Source organism: Pseudophryne corroboree, chromosome 3, assembly GCF_028390025.1.
Source record: "Pseudophryne corroboree isolate aPseCor3 chromosome 3, aPseCor3.hap2, whole genome shotgun sequence".
Classification (NCBI taxonomy): Eukaryota; Metazoa; Chordata; class Amphibia; order Anura; family Myobatrachidae; genus Pseudophryne; species Pseudophryne corroboree.
Genome location: NC_086446.1, coordinates 661005880 through 661030515, shown reverse-complemented (window position 1 = coordinate 661030515; position 24636 = coordinate 661005880). Strand labels below are relative to the sequence as shown.

The 24636-nt window shown below is 46.2% G+C and overlaps 1 protein-coding gene across 1 annotated transcript in view; it reads right to left on the bottom strand.

Moving 5' to 3' along the window:
* Window positions 1-24636, bottom strand: part of WDR11 (WD repeat domain 11) — a 251037-nt gene that overhangs the window by 135122 nt on the left and 91279 nt on the right. The window contains exons 13-14 of the mRNA XM_063961836.1: window positions 17166-17241; window positions 16435-16543 (exon numbers count right to left, since the gene is read on the bottom strand). Coding sequence (XP_063817906.1) covers window positions 16435-16543; window positions 17166-17241 — 185 coding nt within the window. The remainder of the gene's footprint in view (window positions 1-16434; window positions 16544-17165; window positions 17242-24636) is intronic.

Sequence of the window (24636 nt, the reverse complement as noted above, 5' to 3'; positions counted from 1 at the left end):
CTGTCGAATTGTGTCGAATTAAAAAACGGGCGAAAAATTGCCGCGATTCGCCGCTAATTGCATATACCCCTAAATACGTAATGAAGGTGTCAAACCCTCAATAGGTTAAATAAGTTTAACACCTAAGTTTGGTGCAGTAACTCATACAAATACATATTAAGAAAAAACAACTATATTTTGCCAGTTTAGCAATAGGGCCCTTTTGTTAATACCTTTCAGAAGCTAGAAACAGTTATCTATGAAAAACTGAAGCTAAACAAAATACTAATTTAACAAAACCACAAGCAAGAAGAAAAATACTGAAATCCTACAATATTGAAAAGGAAATACTATGTGATAACTAACGGAAAACAATGACACATTAATGAGAGGTAAAGGTTACTTGAAAGAGATTGTGAGACTATTAGAAGACCCCATTGATGTTTAAATCATGAAATGCAGATCAATACACAATATCAAAATGGCCTGTTAAAATATCTTTAAAAAGATGTGCAGTAATACTTAAAAACTTGAGAATTCCAGTTTAAGTTTTTTTCTGACAAAAATGCATAAAAATACAAATAATCTACTGGGACAACATTATCCCTAATATCAAACCTCTCACAATATACCAACTTTTTCTTTTTATTAACATATCATAGTAATGCAGCAAGAAAGCTATCTTATACCACTTTCACATCGCATCAATAACCTGGGTTATTGCTGCATCGACCTAAGTGTGAAAGCACCAAAGTGTATAACCTGGGTCGACCAACCTGGCATTTCAACCTGGCTTAAAATAAGGGTTAAACATGTGTCAGGGACGGCTCGTTGTGCAGTCTGGGTCTCAGAAAAAGGTGCTGATTGGCTGTTTATGTGTCTGCTCAGAGCAGCCCCCATTCCCTTCCTTTTATTTCCTTTGACACCTCATCAATGTGAGCCAGAAAAGTCCATTTTAAATCACATCACAGTGTTTAACATGGGTGACCCGGGTTCAGTGAGAAAGGCACCAACCTGGGAATAACCGAAGTCGAAACTGCAATGAGAAAGGGTCTGAGCCTGGTGACTTTCACACTGAACCTGGGTCACCCATGTTAAACACTGTGATGTGATTTAGACAGTAATTAATCAAGTTTGCAAAATGGTGTTAGAAATCACAGGAAGATATGTTGCAGTCTTTCAGATGCAGACTCACAATAGATAGGCTTTGTATCAGTGGTGTTGGGTATTTAGATGTGTAATATCTCTAACGACTGTTGGCAAAACGACGCTGATGGCCGCACATAAAGGGCGTCACTCTGTGTTTATATGCCAGGAGACAAAGCAATGTCATAAACTCACCTGTTATATAAATTAAGCTAATTTAGCCACATAATCATGTGCTCATGTTAACCACTTGCCTGGCATGGTCGCATCAGATGTTACCATGGCTGCAAGTGCTCTATCTGACCTGATAAACTGTGTTAGCAACGACAGGGAACGGAAAATTCCCTCTGCTGCTGCTGTCAGAGGAACCGGAAGGTCCCTCTGCCTTCCAGCACCCATCCCTCGGTGTTGCCATGCTGCCGATCATTGCTGATCGATCGGTCAGCACAGCAGGATCCCCCCCCCCCCCCGCGCAGGATACAGTCGTTAGGTCGACCACTACTGGTCAACATGCATTGGGTCGACATGGTCACTAGGTCGACATGGAAAAAGGTCGACATGTGTTTCTCACATTTTTTTTTTACTTTTTCATACTTTACGATCCACGAGGACTACGATTGGGAATAGAAACTTGAGCCAACCGCAGTGAGGCACCTTGTCTGAAGCATGTGAGGGGACACGGTGCACCAACAGTGGTCGACCTAATGACTGTCAACTTAATGCATGTCGACCCAATAACCCAAACCCCCCCCCCCCCCCCCCAGCGGCTGCAATAGCAGCCGCTGGCAAGAGTAAATCATCGCCCCCAAGCCACCCCCAGACCTCCCTTGTGTACCTGGCAGCTGTCCAGGCTCTAAAAACTAAAGTCGCAATGTTCCAGATGTTCCGATGGTCGCAAAGTTCCTGATCGCCGTTTCTATGTTTGACAAAAATTAATTTAAAAATAAATAAATCTTTTTTTCTTTACTAAAATCATTTTGGATAGGGTTAAATTCATGTTCTTCACCTAATTCACTCATAAAAAAAAACCCGACAATTTCTGAGCGTTTTTTTGGGGGGGGGAAATCGTCAGTTATGTTCCAGCAGCACGAGAACATGCTGTTGTTTAATAATCCATCACAAACAGCAGTGCGCTCCGTATTAGCTGTAGAAATTAGGCAAAACACGCCACACAGCTCACAGAAATTGATGGTACAAAAACACTTAGACTGTTAACTCACTCTAATGTATGTCCATAGTAGGATGTTATCAACAGTGGCTGCTAAACAGAAAACAAGGACTTCACGGAAAATGATTCTTAGCCTTAGAAGAAATTAATACGGTGGAGGTAAACTCAGTTCATGAGTATACTCTGAGACGTATTTCAGGAGGTCACAATTTCTTCAGAGAGGTAAACAAAACTACATTATAGCAATGAGCCTGATTCTGAGGTGGGAATGAAGCAAACAAGAACAAGTAACGGAGTACCTGGACAAACCATGGTACGGTGCAAGGGGTGCAAATACATTTTATTTTATGTGCATACAGGAAAAATACTGAATGATTATGCATGTATCACACAAATACTGGACAGCTACAGTATATTTTTACTCTGCATTTTAGGTTTGCGTTTCGACAGACCGCTTTCAAATTTAAATCTATCTGAACATTTTACATCTGCCCCACCTGCAGTAACATTGGCCCTCATTCCGAGTTGTTCGCTCGGTAAATTTCATCGCATCGCAGCGATTTTCCGCTTAGTGCGCATGCGCAATGTCCGCACTGCGACTGCGCCAAGTAAATTTGCTATGAAGATAGGATTTTTACTCACGGCTTTTTCTTCGCTCCGGCGATCGTAGTGTGATTGACAGGAAATGGGTGTTACTGGGCGGAAACACGGCGTTTTATGGGCGTGTGGATAAAAACGCTACCGTTTCCGGAAAAAACGCGGGAGTGGCTGGAGAAACGGAGGAGTGTCTGGGCGAACGCTGGGTGTGTTTGTGACGTCAAACCAGGAACGACAAGCACTGAACTGATCGCAGATGCCGAGTAAGTCTGAAGCTACTCTGAAACTGCTACGAGGTGTGTAATCGCAATATTGCGAATACATCGTTCGCAATTTTAAGAAGCTAAGATTCACTCCCAGTAGGCGGCGGCTTAGCGTGTGCAATACTGCTAAAATCGCCTTGCGAGCGAACAACTCGGAATGAGGGCCATAGTTAATGAGGTTGAAAAAAGACAAAATGTCCATTGAGTTCAACCTGTATTCTAAACAACTATAATTCATGCTCTAAAATTTTCTTCCTTTAAACAATGTATCCATCGATATTTCTTTCCACTAGGAATTTAGCTAATCCATTTTTAAACTTATTGACTGAGTCCACAATTACTACCTTCTCTGGCAGAGAATCCCAAATCCTTACTGCCCTTACTGTGAAGAATCCTTTCCTTCGTTGTGTATGAAATTTTCTCTCTTCTAACCCCAGAGGGTATCCGCATGTCCTGTTTTTTGATAAACAAATCGCCTGAAAGATTCTTGTATTGTCCTTTTATGTATTTCTAAATATTAATAATGTCCCCTCTCCAGTGGCGCACCCAGGGGGGGGTTCTGAGCACCCAGAAACCCCCCTCCACCAATACATGAGTATTATTAATGGCTGTCTAGCGTCCTCTGCAGCCTGCTTTCTTCCTGGTGGCACTTGTAAGTGCTTAATAAATGTTTACTTTATTTTAATTATAGTACATATATATCCATGTGCAATTTGTGCATACATATATACACATGCATATACATACATACATATAAACATACACACATATGATATATATACATTCGTATATATACGTGGACTGTATGCGTGTGTATATATATATATATATATATATATATACACACACACACACACACACGTTTAATATGCTATGTGTATATGTATATAAATATATACATAGGTGTAAATACGGTATATATATATATATATATATATATACACACACACACACACACACACACACACACACACTAGTTTTACGGACCCAGCATATACTGGGTCACCTCAGTCCCCACCCCCGTGCTTGGCTCCTCCCAGTTCTGGAAACCCCCCCATGCAAATCCTGCGTTTGCCACTGCTCTCAGCCGCCTCTTTTCCGATTAACTTATTTTTCCCAGCAGCACAGGCTCCTTCTCCCTGCCCCCAGCCTACAGGACTAGTTAAGTTAACAAGCCAAACATATGGAGGAAGAGGAAGGAAAAGGAAGACCGGTATACACAACAGGGGGTGGGCGCGCTGTGTCCCCTATGAACTCCTATAAAAGGATTTTGAAGGTAAGGATAAAAAAAATAAGATTTTAAACCTACCGGTAAATCTTTTTCTCGTAGTCCGTAGAGGATGCTGGGGACTCCGTAAGGACCATGGGGATAGACAGGCTCCGCAGGAGACATTGGCACTTTAAGAAAGACTTTAGATCTGGTGTGCACTGGCTCCTCCCTCTATGCCCCTCCTCCAGACCTCAGTTAGAGAAACTGTGCCCAGAGGAAATGGACAGTACGAGGAAAGGATTTTTGTTAATCCAAGGGCAAGATTCATACCAGCCACACCAATCACACCGTATAACTTGTGATATACTATCCAGTTAACAGTATGAAAACGACATAGCATCAGTCCAAGACCGATGAGACTATAACATAACCCTTATTTAAGCAATAACTACATACAAGTCTTGCAGGAGTAGTCCGCACTTGGGACGGGCACCCAGCATCCTCTACGGACCATGAGAAAAAGATTTACCGGTAGGTTTAAAATCTTATTTTCTCTTACGTCCTAGAGGATGCTGGGGACTCCGTAAGGACCATGGGGATTATACCAAAGCTCCCAAACGGGCGGGAGAGTGCGGATGACTCTGCAGCACCGATTGAGCAAACAGGAGGTCCTCCTCAGCCAGGGTATCAAACTTATAGAACTTTGCAAAGGAGTTTGAAGTAGTAGCTCGGCACAGCTGTAGCACCGAGACCCCTCTGGCAGCCGCCCAAGAAGAGCCCACCTTCCTAGTGGAATGGGCCTTGACCGATTTAGGTAACGGCAATCCCGCCGTAGAATGCGCCTGCTGAATCGTGTTACAGATCCAGCGAGCAATAGTCTACTTTGAAGCAGGGGCACCAATCTTGTTGGTTGCATACATGACAAACAGTGCTTCTGTTTTTCTGACTGTAGCCGATCTGGCCACGTAAATTTTCAAAGCCCTGACCACATCAAGGGACTCGGGATCCTCCAAGTCACGCGTAGCCACAGGCACCACAATAGTTCATATGAAAGGATGAAACCACTTTTGGCAGGAATTGAGGACGGGTCCGCAATTCCGCTCTATCCATATGGAAAACCAGATAGGGGCTTTTATGTGATAAAGCCGCTAATTCCGACACTCGCCTAGCCGAAGCCAAGGCTAACAACATGACCACCTTCCAAGTGAGATTTTTCAACTCCACCGTTTTAAGTGGTTCAAACCAGTGTGACTTAATGAAACTTAACACCACGTTAAGGTCCCAAGGCGTCACCGGAGGTACAAAAGGAGGCTGAATATGCAGTACTCCCTTCACAAAAGTTTGTACTTCAGGGAGAGAGGCCAATTCCTTTTGAAAGAAAATGGATAAGGCCGAAATCTGAACCTTAATAGATCCTAATTTTAGGCCGAAATTCACTCCAGTTTGCAGGAAGTGAAGGAAACGGCCCAGATGGAATTCTTCCGTAGGAGCATTCCTGGCCTCACACCAAGAAACATATTTTCGCCATATACGGTGATAATGTTTAGATGTCATGTCCTTCCTAGCCTTTATTAGCGTAGGAATGACCACATCCGGAACACCCTTATCCGCTAGGATCCGGCGTTCAACCGCCATGCTGTCCAACGCAGCCGCGGTAAGTCTTGGAATAGACATGGCCCCTGTTGCAACCGGTCCTGTCTTAGAGGAAGAGGCCACGGATCTTCTGTGAGCATCTCCTGCAGATCCGGATACCAGGCCCTTCGTGGCCAATCTGGAACAATGAGAATTGTTCTCACTCCTCTTTTTCTTATTATTCTCAACACCTTGGGTATGAGAGGAAGAGGGGGAAATACATAGACCGACTGGAACACCCACGGTGTCACTAGGGCATCTACAGCTACTGCCTGAGGGTCTCTTGACCTGGTGCAATACCTCTGTAGCTTCTTGTTGAGGCGGGACGCCATCATGTCTATCTGTGGCAGTTCCCACTGACTTGCAATCTGTGCGAAGGCTTCATAAAGAAGTCCTCTCTTGGATGCAGGTCGTGTTTGCTGAGGAAGTCTGCTTCTCAGTTGTCCACTCCCGGAATGAACTGCTGAAAATGCGCTTACATGATTTTCAGCCCAGCGGAGAATCCTGGTGGCTTCTGCCATTTCCACTCTGCTCTTTGTGCCGCCTTGGCGGTTTACATAAGCCACTGCGGTGATGTTGTCTGACTGGATCAGAACCGGTAGGTCTCAAAGCAATGTTTCCGCTTGCCGAAGGGCGTTGTATATGGCCCTCAGCTCCAGGATGTTGATTTGAATACAAGTTTTTTGACTTGACCCAAAGACCTTGGAAGTTTCTTTCCTGTGTGACTGCTCCCCCACCTCGGAGGCTCGCGTCCGTGGCTACCAGAATCCAGTCCTGGATGGCGAACCTGCAACCCTGCAGAAGGTGAGCACTCTGCAGCCACCATAGGAGACACACCCTGGCCCTAGGGGACAGGGTGATTAACTGATGCATCTGTAGATGTGATCCGGACCACTTGTTCTGTAGATCCCATTGGAAAGTCCTCGCATGGAACCTGCCGAAGGGAATGGCCCTGTAAGATGCCACCATCTTTCCCAGGACCCAAGTGCAGTGATGCACTGACACCTGTTTTGGCTTTAATAGGTTTTTTTTACCAGAGTCATTAGTTCCTGGGCCTTCTCTATCGGAAGATAAACCCATTTCTGGTCCGTATTCAGAATCATACCCAAGAAGGGCAGATGAGTCATAGGAACCAACTGTGACTTCGGGATATTGAGAATCCAGCCGAGTTTCTGTGACACCTTCAGCGAAAGTGACACGCTGTTCAACAACTGCTCTTTTGATCTCGCCCTTATTAGGAGATCGTCCAAGTATGGGATAATTGTGACTCCTTGCTTGCGTAGGAGCACCATCAATTCCGCCAATTACCCTGAAATTGGTAATGACAATACTGTACCGTAATTCTCAGGTATGCCTGATGGGGTGGATAAATGGGAACATGAAGGTATGCAGCATTTATGTCTAGATACACCATAAAATCCCCCCCTTCCAGGCTGGCGATGATCGCTCTGGGCGATTCCACCTTGAATTTGAACCTTTTCAAGTATAAGTTCAGAGATTTTAATTTTAAAATAGGTCTGACCGAACCGTCCGATTTCGGGACTACAGCCAAGGTTGAGTAATATCCCCTTCCTTGTTGAAGGAGGGGAACCTTGAGCACCACCTGTTGGAGATACAATGTGTGAATTGTATTTAATATTATCTCCCTTTCTGGGGGAGAAGCCGGTAGGGCTGATAAGGAAAACCGGCGAGGAGGCACCTCTTCGAATTCCAGCTTGTAACCCTGAGAAACAATTTCTATTGCCCAGGGATCTACCTGTGAGTGAACTCAGATGTGGCTGAAGAGTCGAAGACGTGCTCCCACTGGGGCGGACTGCCTTAGCGGAGCCCCAGCGTCATGCGGTGGATTTAGTAGAGGCCGGGGAGGACTTCTGTTCCTGGGAACTAGCTGTGCCCTGCGCCCTTACCTCTGGTAAGAAAGGACGCTCCTCGTACTTTCTTGCTTTTTTGCGTCCGAAAGGACTGCATTTGATAAAGTCGTGCTTTCTTAGGCTGTGAGGGAATATAAGGCAAAAGATCAGATTTACCAGCTATAGCTGTGGAGAACAGGTCCGAGAGCTCTTCTCCACACAATTCCTCACCCTTGTAAGGTAAAACCTCCATATGCCTCTTTTAGTCGGCATCACCTGTCCACTGCATGTTCCACAGGACACGTCTAGCAGAAATCGACATAGCGTTGACTCTAGAACCCAGTAGACCAATGTCTCTTTGAGCATGTCTTATATATAAGACAGCATCTTTTATATATCCTAGGGTCAATAACATGGTATCCTTATCTAGGGTTTCAATCTCCGCTGATAAGGTATCTGTCCACGCTGCTACAGCGCTATAAACCCCTGCCGACACAATCGCCGGTCTGAGTAGTGTACCAGAATGTGTGTAAATGGACTTCAAGGTACTTTTCTGCATGCTATCTGCAGGATCCCTGAGGGTAGCTGCATCTTGGTATGTCAGCGCTACCTTTTGGGTAAACGTGTCAACACCTTGTCCACCCTAGGGGAGGATTCCCATCGTATCCTGGCCCCAGCAGGGAAAGGATACGCCATGAGAATTCTTTTGAGAAACTGCAGTTTCTTGTCTGGAGATTCCCGTCTTTTTCACACAATTCATTTGGTTCATGAGAGGGGGGAAATGTTATCTCAGCTTTCTTCCCTTTAAACATGTGTACCCTCGTGTCAGGGACAGATGGGTCATCAGTGATATGCAAAACATCTTTTATTACAATAATCATATATTGAATACTTTTCTGCCAGTTTTGGCTGTAACTTTGCATCATCGGTGTCGACACTGGAGTCAGACTCCGTGTCGGTATCAGTGTATTATTTTGGATAGTGGGCGTTTTGAGACTCTGAAGGTCCCTGCGACATAGGGACAGACATGGGTAGATTCCCTGTCTGTTATCTAATCTTTTGTGCAATAAATTTACCTCAGCACTTAATTCCACATATCCAGTCAGGTGTCGGCGTTGTCGACGGAGACACCACACACACACACACATTTGCTCCATCTCCTCCTTAGAAGAGCCTTTTACCTCAGACATGTCGACACACACGTACCGACACACCACACACTCAGGGAATCCTCTTATCTGAAGGCAGTTCCCCCACAAGGCCCTTTGGAGAGACAGAGAGAGAGTATGCCAGCACACACCCAGCGCTAATACCCCAGGAAAAACACACAATGTGTTTACCCAGTAGCGCTGTAATACTATTATTTGCTGCCAATTATGCCCCCCCTCTTCTCTGAAACCCCCTTTCACCGTGGATAAGCAGGGGAGAGTCCGGGGAGCTTCCTCTCAGCTGTGCTGTGGAGAAAATGGCGCAGGTGAGTGCTGAGGGAGAAGCCCGCCACCTCGGCGGCGGGCTTCTGTCCCGCTTAAATATAATAAAAACTGGCGGGGGCTCTTTATATATACAGTGCCTAGCTGTATATATATATATATATATATATATATATATATATATATATATATATATATATATATATATATATATATATCTCTCTTTTGCCAGAAATGAGGTTTATATTGCTACCCAGGGCGCCCCCCGTGCGCCCTGCACCTTTACAGTGACTGCCGTGTGTGAGGTGTGTGGGAGCAATGGCGCACAGCTGCACTGCTGTACGTTACCTCAGTGAAGATCATGAAGTCTTCTTTTCTTCTCATACTCACCCGGCTTCTATCTTCCGGCTCTGTGAGGAGGACGGCGGCGCGGCTCCGGGACGAACTCCAGGGTGAGACCTGTGTTCTGACTCCCTCTGGAGCTAATGGAGTCCAGTAGCCTAAGAAGCAGAGCCTTGAAACTCACAGAAGTAGGTCTGCTTCTCTCCCCTCAGTCCCTTGATGCAGGGAGTCTGTTGCCAGCAGGCTCCCTGAAAATAAAAAACCTAACAAATATACTTTCTGTCAGAAAGCTCAGGAGAGCTCTCTGAAAAGCACCCAGTCTCCACTGGGCACAGTATCAAACTGAGGTCTGGAGGAGGGGCATAGAGGGAGGAGCCAGTGCACACCAGATCTAAAGTCTTTCTTAAAGTGCCCATGTCTCCTGTGGAGCCCGTCTATCCCCATGGTCCTTACGGAGTCCCCAGCATCCTCTAGGACGTAAGAGAAATCCCCTTTACCCTTTCATCCATTGGGGACACATGGATCACACTGGGATTTCCCAAAACTGCCGCCCTAAGGATTGGGACAATCCAGTGCTGCACCAAGAACCCTATGCCCGAAACCCACGTTCGCAGAGGTGAAGGTATCAAGAACATTTTTTTTTATGAAAATATGGCCTGGGGACCATGTGGCCACCTTACAAAGTTTCTCTGCAGGTACACCACACGGAGCTGGCCAAGAAGTACTCATTGCCTTGGTGAAATGTGACTGTACCAAAGCATGTGCAGGTAGATCTGCCGAAGCGTAGGCCTGAAAATCCGCCTCCTAATTTTGGACCCCAGGGATGTATACCACTAACAGAGCCGGAAGGTAGCATATGGCCCACTGAAAAATTCATCATACCTCTCTCATGGTGCCTCGACTGCGCATGCCACATGGATGATGTAGGTGACGGTGGACATGTCTGACTGAACTGTGACTGGCTTGTGCAGGAGAAGGGGCTTTGCCTGACAGAGAGCTCTGTAGCCCACCAGATCTCCAGTACGTTGGTAGGGACAAGGCTTTTCTCAGCTGTCCACCTCCCCTGAAGCGTTTGCTGACAGGTCACCCTCCACCACCTAAAGACTGGCATCAGAGGTAACCCAGTCCCGAATCCAGACACTCTTCCAAATGAAACTGGTGTAGAATCCACATGAGGGAGTGACAGGCCTCTCAAGACAGAATGATCGTCTGTGACTTGAGAAGTAGATGAGATTTGTTCTACAAGGCCAGAATTTCCAGGTGTAAAGGATGGTAGTAAAACTGGACATACTCCATTATCTCAGCTCAGTAGTGTGTGTGGCCTCCACGTGCCTGTATGACCTCCCTACAACGCCTGGGCATGCACATGATGAGGTGGCGGATGGTCTCTTGAGGGATATCCTCCCAGACCTAGACTAAAGCATCCGCCAACTCCTGGACATTCTGTGGTGCAACGTGGCGTTGGTGGATGGAGCGAGACATGATGTTCCAGATGTGCTCAATTGGATTTAGGTCTGGGGAACGGGTGGGCCAGTCCATAGCATCAATGCCTTCGTCTTGCAGGAACTGCTGACACACTCCAGCAACATGAGGTCTAGCATTGTCTTGCATTAGGAGGAACCCAGGGCCAACCGCATCAGCATATGGTCTCACAAGGGGTCTGAGGATCTCATCTCGGTACCTAATGGCAGTCAGGCTACCTCTGGCGAGCACATGGAGGGCTGTGCAGCCCCCGAAAGAAATGCCACCCCACACCATTACTGACCCACTGCCAAACCGGTCATGCTGGAGGATGTTGCAGGCAGCAGAACGTTCTCCTTGGCGTCTCCAGACTCTGTCACGTCTGTCACATGTGCTCAGTGAGAACCTGCTTTCATCTGTGAAGAGCACAGGGCGCCAGTGGCAAATTTGCCAATCTTGGTGTTCTCTGGCAAATGCCAAACGTCCTGCACGGTGTTGGGCTGTAAGCACAACCCCCACCTGTGGACGTCGGGCCCTCATACCACCCTCATGGAGTCTGTTTCTGATTGTTTGAGTAGACACATGCACATTTGTGGCTTGCTGTAGGTCATTTTGCAGGGCTCTGGCAGTGCTCCTCCTGTTCCTCCTTGCACAAAGGCGGAGGAAGCGGTCCTGCTGCTGGGTTGTTGCCCTCCTACGGCCTCCTCCACATCTCCTGATGTACTGGCCTGTCTCCTGGTAGCGCCTCCATGCTCTGGACACTACGCTGACAGACACAGCAAACCTTCTTGCCACAGCTCGCATTGATGTGCCATCCTGGATGAGCTGCACTACCTGAGCCACTTGTGTGGGTTGTAGACTCATGCTACCACTAGAGTGAAAGCACCGCCAGCTTTCAAAAGTGACCAAAACATCAGCCAGAAAGCATAGGAGCTGAGAAGTGGTCTGTGGTCACCACCTGCAGAACAACTCCTTTATTGGGGTTGTCTTGCTAATTGCTTATAATTTCCACCTGTTGTCTATTCCATTTGCACAACAGCATGTGAAATTGATTGTCAATCAGTGTTGCTTCCTAAGTGGACAGTTTGATCTCACAGAAGTGTGATTGACTTGGAGTTACATTGTGTTGTTTAAGTGCTCCCTTTATTTTTTTGAGCAGTGTATGTGTATGTATGTATATATATATATATATATATATATATATATATATATATATACATACATACATACACACACACACACATACATACATATACACACACACACACACACACACATATACTAGGTGATTAATCGCGCTCTTCACACCGTCGTAAGGGGCTGCGCCCCCTTAACCCTTGCACTGCCCTTGTGGCATGCAATATTTGTATTAGGTTTAACCTCCTGTGTTAGTGGTTAAATATTGCACGGACAAAGGGCGTGCGATGGTTAAGGGGTCGTAGCCCCTTGCAACGGCGTGAACAGCGCACGCAGGGCCTGATGAATCACCTAGTAGGTGCTGTGGTTGGGGGGAGTGGCGGGTGCGGGGGAGGCGCAAATGGGGGAGGGGGTCCGGGGGTGCCGCGGATGGGGGAGGGGGTGCCGTGGGTGGGGGAGGGGTGGTTGCGGAGGTGCCGTGTGTGGGGCTGGTGCGGTGGTAACGCAGGTGGGGGAGAGGCAGGTGAGTGTGTGCCACGGGTGGGGGAGGGGGTCCAGAGCCACTGCGGGTGGGGGAGGAGCGGTGCGGGGGTGTCGCGGATGGAGGAGGGGCGGGTGCGGTGGTGCTGCGGATGGGGAAGGGGCGGGTGGGGTTTGGGGGTCCGGAGCCACCGCAGGTGGTGGAGGACGGTGTGTGGGGGTGCCGCGGATGGGGCCCGGAGGTACTACGAGTGGGGGAGGGGCGGGTAAAGCTTCTCCTACTTCTCCTCCTAGAAGCAGCTAAGCTGCTGTCCTCCCTTTGGCAGTGGCTCTCCCGGAGACTCGCACAGCAGCCAGTCACTATTGTTAGCACCGGTGTCGCAACGCGCCGCATTACAGGGAAGATGATGCACTCAAACTACAGCTCCCAGCAGCCCTTAGCACCAGAATGCTTTGGCGCTAAGGGCTGCTGGGAGCTGTAGTTTATTTAGTGTTTCTACTTCCCTGTAATGTGGCGCGTTGGGACACTGGTGCTAACAATAGTGACTGGCTGCAGAACTGACTGACTCGCTGAATCAATGTAAAAGGTGAGAGTGCTGTGCAGTGTCAGTGACACTGCACACCCACTGCACTGCACAGCACTGTCACCTTTTACATTGATTCAGCGTCCAGACATTACCCTCCACGATATCACCCACTCTATCCGTTACATTAGCCATCTCAGGGCTTCCAGGCCGACAGCCTAGGTGCTGTATTGCGGAGTCAGGGCCTCTGGGGATCTGGGCGCGGCTGTGGCTGGGAGGCACTTCTGTGACATCACGTGCAGAGGAGGCTCCGGGGCTCAGAGAGTATGTGGCGCAGGGAGGGCTCTGAAAGCCTTCCACTACGCCGCTTTCACACACATCTATGCCGGTGGTCGCAGCAGCTTTTGTTCCACCTGCGCCGCGGCTAGGGAGTAGGGATTGTTAATGCCGGAGGGGGCAGGTGAACTGGCAGCAGGTGAACTGGCAGCAGGACATAGTGAGTCATTCTGACCTGATCGCTAGCAGGTTACTTTTAGCACTGCTGCGATCAGGTAATCGCCGCCTACAGGGGAGGGGGGTATCGCTGTGCAGGCCTGGAAACGCTTGTGCAGAGAGCTGCACAAACAAAAGTTTTTGCAGTCTCTGCACAGCTCAGCACATACTCACTCGCTGCGATCATCCAGGAGGGAGCGGACATCAGGATCCCTCCCTGGAAACGGCTGGGTACGCTTGCGTTCGGTTGGACACTCCGTGAAAATGGTAAATTGACGCCTCCAGCCGGCCTCTTCCTGTCAATCTTCTTGTGTTTGCCGCTGCAAACGCTTTCTTCGTTATTCTCGTCGCTGCCCGGCGACGGACATCGCCAAGCGTTGCGTCTGCGCATTGCCGCCCACGCGCAGGTTTGACCCGTTCGCATGGCTGCAAAAAACTGCAGCGTGCGAACGGGTTGGAATGACCCCCATAGGACGCTGCAGTAAAAGGATTTTTGTTGTTCCCTATCTACAGCACAGAGACTTGCTGCAGATGCAGTGGCACACCGTCCAGCTGTACCTTTTTGGCAGGTACAGTCCCTTTTTTTATGGTCTGTACCGATTTTTGGCTGTCCAAACTCCCATTGAAAGTATTGGAAAAGGGGCGTGGCCACGGCACTTTACCTGTGGCCACGCCCCCTTTTTGAATTTGCACCGATTTTTAGCTGTAAATTGTTGGAGGGTATGTTGCTGCAGATGCAGTGGGCCTATTTTGGGGTGTGGACCTGGAGCTGCAGCTCCATCAGCCCCATTGTTAATCCTGGTCTGGGAACACACAGCAGCCAAAGGGCAGACCCTCCCATTGGATGTAACCTGTGTGGGAGGGCTTTTCTCGCCCAATCAGCTGTGGACTGGTTGTGATAGACCTTCTGCTAACCCAATGAGAGCCCCTAGCCACGCCCAGCGTTAGGCACAAAGTCACAGATCTGGGCTATTATATAGGACATTATATATATATGTGTGTGTGTGTATATATATATATATATATATATATATATATATATGTACACATACATACATACACATACATACACGCACATACACAAAAACAATATGATGTTTTATTTAATGCAAGACAAAGAACAAAAGTAAGTTTAGACCAGTGCAGCAAGTAATGTTGCACTGGAAAATTACAATAAAGGCTGTGAAACAAAAGTCAGAGGAACGCTAATCCCCACATTATGTCCAACATTATCAGACAGAATTCATTAACAGGTAGGACAGCTCAGAAGGGGTGATCTATATCTACTAGTGTCCAGGAGAACTCGCAGTATGTTGGTCAGACTATAAGAAAATTTGAACGCACAACAAATATTAGGAATGATTTTACGACTTCTATTGTCTCCAATAATTTCCATATAAAACACAACCGAGGCGCATCAAATTTCATTTTGTTGAAAAAAAGTTAGTAAAAAGAAAAATTGGCAGCCGACACTGTAACCCAATGATGTGATAACTGGATTGGAACAATTTTTAAAGAATACTAAAGCAATTTTGTCTTTTCTCCCTGCCTATTAATCCCCAAGAGAATGCGTTAGATGATTAATACAGTATGTCTAATTTAGTAACAATTCATATGTTTATTTAATGCAATGATTACAAACTGAAAACAAAGTAAAAGCAAACAGTATCTTAATGTATGAAAATCGACATTTACTTTAACAAATGCCAACTGCTTGATCTACATGAAATTACATTAAAACCTTCTATGGACACATGGGCCCTAAATCCAGATGCTTCCGATGTGTTTATGCCCGAAATTTAAAAGGCTACTGCCTTTCATAGCAAAAACAGGAATAATAAAAGCCTTGCCCTTTTAAATTTCAAGCATAAACACTATCGAAAGAGGCAGGTTTTAGAACACGAAACTGGGTAAATAACCTTTCAGTCTTTGCCATCCCGATGTAAACACAGACAAAACGCATTGTTAAAAACACCTAGGAAGCCAGAGAAACTTTGATGACAACAGGTTTCTGTACTATTCATACAGCAGGATCACGAGGAAGGACACTGCTGACCATCAGTAACACATTAATGGAGTCAGCCATATATACCTCTGCCTGACGCAATACAGAACCCAGAGCATCATCAGGGTAGGTAAGGTGTATTGTTAATCCAGGTACCCTAAATCCACATTGACCTTCCCCTGGCTACCTCTGTTTCTATACCTTAAGCTGCAAATGTGGGGTCCACAAAAACAAACACATGAAAACAGAAAATGGAAATGACCCGCTCATCAGGGACTGTAGTAGGAGCATTCACAAGCTGTAAAATATCTCTGTTCTTTAATCCCTGTATGGACACAAAAAGAATCTCCTTTGTGTTTACCACTTACTTTTGTCTGTACTGTATGTGATAGCAGATCACGGACAGCATATTAAAATTGTAGCAAATTTTAATGTAGTTCTATTTGCCTGTATTTATCATCAGTGGCAAATTGATGTACAGATGTTACAACCTACTTTCAGTGTCACTGTCCAATTTACAGCATTTGTTTCACAACCTCATTTATAATTACAACACAGCAGTAAGAGGAAGTTTGGAACAGATTGTACACTGGCGGAAGACTGCTTAGAGATCTCTCTGCAAATCCGACCACAACTGTTCTTGTGTCATCATTAGAATGAACGTCCCCATGGTAAGAGGGAAAATAAAACCCAGATGGCATGTGCTAGTTTACCGTACCAAGGCTGTCACAGTAGGAAACATCTTGGACATTTCACGCAGCAGGGTACAAGTCCTGATATCCCACAATTCCATGGGCTTGTCTTTAAACACCACAACTAGGTACTGCCTGCAATACATATGGACAGATGTCAGGACATGAGACGTGTGCTTGGAACACATTGTGATGGCAGGGAAATTGCAGTTGTATTCGGTCGAGTCACATTATTATGACCACCTCCTACATTTGTCGTCGGCAGCGTGTAGCCTATGAAGTACGTCATGCTCTGGCTTGGTGGGTATATAAGGTGTGCTATAGGCCGTCTGCACACATCACTTGTTGCTGTCATGGGTAAAAGGGGCAATTTATCAGAGTTGATAAAAAGGGGTGATTACCAGCTTTCAGGGTGAGGGTGGCAGTATTTCTGACACAGCGCAGCTTGTGAACTGTACGCGTGCTGCTGTGGTGACGGTGTATCGTGACTGGACAAATAACACCATTGTGAATAACCGATGTGGAAACTGTGGAGCCCAACGTGCCACTGATGTCAGAGGTGAACATCGGCTATGAAGGTGCGTGAGGGCCTGACCGACGCGCTACAGTGGAGCAGATCACTGTCAACCTGCTGGTGGTCATAATAAAGTGACTGTAGTAAATAAATGTTCTCCAACCAGGTGAACCAGACATATGTTGTATTTGACACATAATACTGAAACTATGAATTGTTTAACAATTGAAGACCAGCACTTACTTCAGATTAGACACTTTAATCATCTCCATGGGCTGTTCATCATTACCTCTCTCTCCTCTGAATGCCATATTTCTACCTGAAAGTATGGGAAAAGGTAGTTCATGATATGTGTATATAAAGGAGTCCATTTTTAATCGGAGCCGTTCCTCCCATTATACAAGGTGACAGAAGAGGTCCTCACTTCCTGGCTCAGCCATCATGTCTCTGCCCACTTTCCCCATCACTCCACATCAGCTGTAACTTTTTACAATGGTGCAGGGTGATCAGTCTACGCCTCTCCTTCTCGCAATCACCATACTGCATGATAAGAGTACTGCTGCGTACACTGAGCCATGTGTCGTCCGATCCGACATTGGAGCATATCGGGCAGTATGTATGCCCGGTATGGGGGCACCTTGGTCGCTAGCGACGTCGTCAGGTTTGATGTGCTGCACATCAAACCTGACTATATCGCTAGCGACAACATGTATGCTAATGAATGACGGAACAGTGATGGTTCCATGCTTCATTAACATCGCTCAATGTGTACCCAGGTTCAGATATGTCGGCCTGTCAGACCAACATATCTGCTGGGTAAACATCGCTGTGCCCAGTGAATAGTGAAATAATTCATCATCATCTCTATTCCAGAGATAAGCTCACTCCACCTTGAATGATTCACCTTTTACGCACTCAGCCGTGTTGTTAATTTTGTGTTTGGCATTTACCTGTCCTGCATGCACACATAAGGCCTGATTCTTTCTGCCGAAGATGAAATGCTGCTACTGCGCATGCATGAAAACTCAACAAGACCCCTACAGTGCATGCATTTCACTGACTGTACGTTGAGACCGCTGCTGTGTACGGTATCACCTGCAATAGAGCTGGCAGTGCACAGCCATGGGCTTTACTGGGCAGTGACTGGGAGGTGGTCTGAAGTGTTTGCAAATAAACTCTGTCTAATGGGCATGTTGTGGGATGGTTACGAGTGTGTCACAAGCTTTGTGACTGCTGGCACCTTATTTTATGTTAAAGTTTGCTATTTCAGTGGCACAAGTAACAAACGTTCAATGATCAGGACACTAATGTTATCCTTGTATGCCACTGCCTTGTCAATCGCCAGTTTGGAACCCAATAAAGCGTTCATGGAATATGTAGCTTGATTTAGCAGTTTCTCACCACCAACAGTTCTTAGATGAATGGATTTTTGTTGTGGGAGAAACGCACTGCATTCCTGAGTGATTCCAGACACTGGTAGACTCAAAGATGCACATGCACCTTATCTTCACAGACAAACAAAATGAAGCTTACAAGGAAAAGAACACTACACTACTGTGAGACATGGAGAAGGCCCAGTTACATATAGGGGCTGCTTTGCGGTGTTTGGCATGGAGTGCCTTGAATCTGCGCATGGCACAATGAAATCTCGAGACTGTCAAGGCATTCTGGAGTGAAGCATACTGCGCAGCGTCAGAACGCTCTGTCTCAGTCGAAGGTGACTGGTCCTCCAACAGGGTAATGACCCAAAACATTCAGGAGAAGAACAAAACACTGGACTACTCTGAAGCGGACTTCTATGAGCCCTAATCTGAACCTCTATGGAACATCTATGGATAGAGCTGAAACATGCAGTCTGGTAAAGGCACTCATCAAAACTGAGACAGCAGGAGCAGGTGCTCAGGAAGAGTCGGACCAACTACCGGCTGACAGGTGCAGAAGTCTCACTGAGAGCCACAGAAATTGCTTCATTGCAGTGATTGCCTCTAGTGCATTAATGCTACTGCGCATGCATGAGCAACAACCTTTTAGGACCATGCCATTTTCCTTTTTTTTATTTATATATTCTATTGATTTAAGAATCAAAGACTGGGGACGGGATGTAATGAAGTCTGAGTTCGGCCACCGTGCGAGATGCTGGCCGAACTGGGCTGGTTTTTAGGAATACGTGTTACCGGCGGCTGGGATCCCGGCTGTCATGATACTGACAGCAAGAGTTCCCGGCAACCAGTATGCCAGCAGCGGAGCGAGTGCTAGAAAGGCCCTTGCCGGCTCGCTGCGCTCACCACAGGTTTTATTCTCCCTCTAGGGAGAAAAGCCTGTGGCGCCAGTATTCTGGCGGCATTTCACCACCTGTCAGGATTCCAGCATAGCGTTGTAACCGCCGGGATCCCGACAGGCGGTATCGTGATTGCCTCCCTTTTTTTTAACATCAATGATTTTTTATTGAAAATTTATCAGTTTTCAAAATGGGGAGGTACAGAAAAAAAAAGGGTGGGGGAGGGGGAAGGGATAAGGCAATACATCATCATCACGAGACATTACATAAAAAAAAAAAAAAAGAAACATGACAGTTGTTACCACGGTTAAACTCAATAAATTGCGATACAAATATGAGGGCGAAAGTAAGATTAAGTGTGGGGCTTAAAGAGGACAGGGTCAGTGATGTAGGCTCAGAACCAAAAGAGCAAGGAGAGTCCCCGGTTTCGTTCAAGTTGAACTGGGACGTGTGAGAAGAAGTGCGCGCAATGTGGTTTACCCCCTCACCATCTGTAATATACTCACGCCATGGCCACCAACGTACTAGGGGGGAGTTAGCAGAAAAGGAATAAGGTATATACTCCGTCTCCATTAGAAAGTGGAATTGAACTTTATGACTGACTTTGGAAAGCTGGGGCAGGGCGGGTTGTTTCCAACATTGAGCAAGGGCAGCCCTGGCCGCAACACAAATATGGCCTAGGACGTAGTGTAGGTGAGAACCCAGTGTGGATGGGGCCTAGGACGTAGTGTAGGTGAGAACCCAGTGTGGATGGGGCCTAGGACGTAGTGTAGGTGAGAACCCAGTGTGGATGGGGCCTAGGACGTAGTGTAGGTGAGAACCCAGTGTGGATGGGGCCTAGGACGTAGTGTAGGTGAGAACCCAGTGTGGATGGGGCCTAGGACGTAGTGTAGGTGAGAACCCAGTGTGGATGGGGCCTAGGACGTAGTGTAGGTGAGAACCCAGTGTGGATGGGGCCTAGGACGTAGTGTAGGTGAGAACCCAGTGTGGATGGGGCCTAGGACGTAGTGTAGGTGAGAACCCAGTGTGGATGGGGCCTAGGACGTAGTGTAGGTGAGAACCCAGTGTGGATGGGGCCTAGGACGTAGTGTAGGTGAGAACCCAGTGTGGATGGGGCCTAGGACGTAGTGTAGGTGAGAACCCAGTGTGGATGGGGCCTAGGACGTAGTGTAGGTGAGAACCCAGTGTGGATGGGGCCTAGGACGTAGTGTAGGTGAGAACCCAGTGTGGATGGGGCCTAGGACGTAGTGTAGGTGAGAACCCAGTGTGGATGGGGCCTAGGACGTAGTGTAGGTGAGAACCCAGTGTGGATGGGGCCTAGGACGTAGTGTAGGTGAGAACCCAGTGTGGATGGGGCCTAGGACGTAGTGTAGGTGAGAACCCAGTGTGGATGGGGCCTAGGACGTAGTGTAGGTGAGAACCCAGTGTGGATGGGGCCTAGGACGTAGTGTAGGTGAGAACCCAGTGTGGATGGGGCCTAGGACGTAGTGTAGGTGAGAACCCAGTGTGGATGGGGCCTAGGACGTAGTGTAGGTGAGAACCCAGTGTGGATGGGGCCTAGGACGTAGTGTAGGTGAGAACTCAGTGTGGATGGGGCCTAGGACGTAGTGTAGGTGAGAACCCAGTGTGGATGGGGCCTAGAACGTAGTGTAGGTGAGAACCCAGTGTGGATGGGGCCTAGGACGTAGTGTAGGTGAGAACCCAGTGTGGATGCATAAACATTCAGGAGGGCTATAAGGAGGGGAGGGGGGGGGGGGGGGAGGAGAGGTCAGAAATAGATTTAATACTACATTAATTAGCCCAAAAACTGCATCCCAGAACTTTTTTTTAAAAGTGGGCAAGACCAAAACACATGAAATAGGTGACCAACTTCCCCACAGAGACGCCACCAGAATTTTGAGCATGAGGGCCAGATCATATGTAGTCTATCGGGTGTAAAGTATAGTCTGTGTAACAACTTAACATGCATTTCAGAGTGATTTAAACATTTAGACATTTTATAAGTAGATTGAACTATTTTCTGCCATTGAGATTCCGACATAACCTGGCCAGTGTCCAATTCCCATCGCTTTTGAGCATTAGATTTTGGAGAAGGCGTCAATTCCATAAATATTTTGTACCAATAGGAAATTTCCCCTCTACGGTCTTTAGTAAAAAGTCGGCCTAACATAGAGACTATGAGAGGGCCAGAGGAGACAGTTGTGCAGGGAAGGCTATTCCACCAATGTTGAATTTGATAATACTGCAGTCTCTCTGAGCTCGGCAAAGAAAAAGCTTCCTAGAGACCCGAAAAGGCTCTAAGCATAGACCCATCTAAAAAGTCTCCCAATGAAGCAATCACCTTAGAATGCCACTTTACAAGATTAAGGTTTGGAATAAGGCTGGCTACTGTGCATAGGGAGATCAGAGGTAAATTATGAAAAGTAGGAGACAATCTAGAGGTCAATCTATCCCATGTCTGTAGGGTAGCGTGAGTGGAAGAGGTTTAAAGATTTAGGATGGAGAGGTTTAGCGAGCCAAAATAGATCTCTTAAGGGGAAATGTTAGCAGACCAAATCCTCCAGACATGTCCACTCCAATCCCATATGCGCACTGCAGTAAGCTTTAATTTGGGCTAAGAGGCAAGCTTCCCGATAGAGGATACTAAATCAAGCATATTCAGACCACCTTTACGTTTGGGCAAACACATATGTGAGTGTGCTTGTATGGGAGAACGAGACGACAGCACATATTGAGTCAATATAGAGTTAATTCTATTTAGATATTAATAGTCCGAAAAAGATACATCAGTTTGGGAAGTAGGGACATCTTAAAAGGCAGCTAAACGTCCAAGCCGAAATATACCATACATGAGCCACGACTTGGTTAATGAGGACAATGAGTTGAGGAGCGGGAAGAGATTAACCTCAAAACAGAGGAAGAAGATGAGGGAATGTGGATGCCTAGATAGCGTATCGAAGCAGACTGTCAGTTATATGGGTAGAGGGCACGAAGAGAAGCAATAGAGTGAGAGAGATTGAAAGGGAGGGCATCTGTTTTGGTGGTATTCAATTTATAAAAAGACACTGCAGAAAATGGACCTAGAATATCATACAAATGGGAAAGAGTGGAGGAGGGATCAGATATAAACAATAAGACATCATCTGCAAATAGACACAATTTGTGAGAGGAGGGGACAATTTGTAATCCCGGGAAAAGGGGGTCAGCACGGATTCTAGCTGCTAGTGGCTCTATAGCTAAAACAAAAATGATTGGAGAAAGAGGGCAATCCTGGCCAGTATCGCTAGAGATAGAAAAGGAGGCAGATAAGAAGCCGTTACTGAAAACTCGAGCCGACGGGAAACTGTATAGGGCCAAAATAGATGATAAAATTTGATCTGGAAAACCAAATTTCGTTAAGACTTCACGCATATATAGCCAGTTTAGACAGTCAAACGCTTTCTCTGCGTCTAAAGACAGCAAATGAAGGTCTCTATCTTCAGGCAAAGAGTCTATCAGATTGAACTCTCTGCGTGTGTTATCAGACGCTTGCCTGCCAGGTACACACCCAACCTGATCTGGGTGGATTAAGAAAGCCAGAAAAGCGTTTAGGCGAGTAGCTAGTTTAGCATATATTTTAATATCGCCTTTCATTTCAACAGCGCAATAGGACAGGAATCCTGTCATAGAGCAAGATCCTTATTCGGTTTAGGGATTGTGACAATGGTTTAGCCTTGTACATGATTGCCCCTTTAACAAAAAGTCAGAGTTTGGCCGGTATCCCACTTCGTGACATCCTGGCTACAGTCTGATTTCTATTAAACATGGAATAAACAACGATGGATGCCTATTACTTTTGTCAGTTTCAAGTGATTTCAGAGAAAAATAGGGGTACCAACAAATGTATCCACGTCGGTATGTATGTACTGTATATAAATACTTTACACCAAAATATGAAATATGGTATGTAAGGCGCCATTATTCAGTAAAGAAATACTTACACTTGTACATCCACAACAGCTACAGGCTAACAGAATGCCAAAGTGTGTGAATACAGCAAGTTAATGGAGTAAAAAAAAAAAAAAAAAAAAAAAAAAAAGAGTCAGGTATATAATACACCTGAGTAGTAAACACATTTTATTCCCTACCAGTAACTACTTAACCCACGTATACATTTACCGTTATTACATTTGATCACCTTGGAAAATGCAGAAACTTAATTTCAGATGCTTGGAATTCTGTGCTACGTAACCAGCAGTCTTGGATATCGCCTCTCTGTTCAATAATTCAGATTGTGAGAGCAGAGTCTCCTGCCAAGCACTGTGTGAAACTAGATTACTTCAAATATAGGGAACAAAGAAAAGCTTAGCTAGGAACACAGTAACAGGGCACTGGAACTCATTTCTCTCCTAATTAGTAATTGGGTTATGTTTCTGCCGCAGCTTTGTGGAAAGATCAGAGAAAGATGTAAAACACCCTTTATGTTTGTTTTGTATTTTATTCACTCTGTTTTGTGTTCTCTGTGTTTCGCTGAATATTTATAGAAAAACAGTTTGCACTGAAAACCTTACTGGTGCTGTTCAAAGTATTTATATATTTTTAGTGTGCACAACAATATAAACCCTTCTCACAGCAAGACACTTGAGCACCAGCTACAACACTGGTTTTAAGCACAGACCCTAATTTACACTGCACAGTTTCCAGCGCCCATTACGACGTCATGTGCGGGAGCAGATGAACATTTCTGCATGAATAGAGATGGTCACACTTGCACTGATTTTAATAATACTGACCAGACTGTGGCAGTAAAATCCGATCAGAAACAGTTTATCTCGTTAAAAAGTCGACATTCGACATGGTTCATACTGTCACCAGGCACCATGCCGACTTCCTCAGAATGTCGACATCTGATCTGTCGACAGTCCGAGAATGCGGATAGTTAGGTGCCCTCGGGAAAGTTAGGGTTAGCCTGAGGCACTAGGGGGAGGTTTGGGTTAGGGATTAGGCATAGTGGGGTAAATTGTAAAGCACTACAGAATTTGCCGCGCTATATAAGAAACTGTTAATAAATAAATAAATAAATAATAATAACTAAAAAATAAGAATTTACTTACCGATAATTCTATTTCTCATAGTCCGTAGTGGATGCTGGGGACTCCGTAAGGACCATGGGGAATAGCGGCTCCGCAGGAGACTGGGCACATCTAAAGAAAGCTTTAGGACTAACTGGTGTGCACTGGCTCCTCCCCCTATGACCCTCCTCCAAGCCTCAGTTAGGATACTGTGCCCGGACGAGCGTACACAATAAGGAAGGATTTTGAATCCAGGGTAAGACTCATACCAGCCACACCAATCACACCGTATAACCTGTGATCTGAACCCAGTTAACAGTATGATAACAGAGGAGCCTCTGAAAGATGGCTCACAACAATAATAACCCGATTTTTGTAACAATAA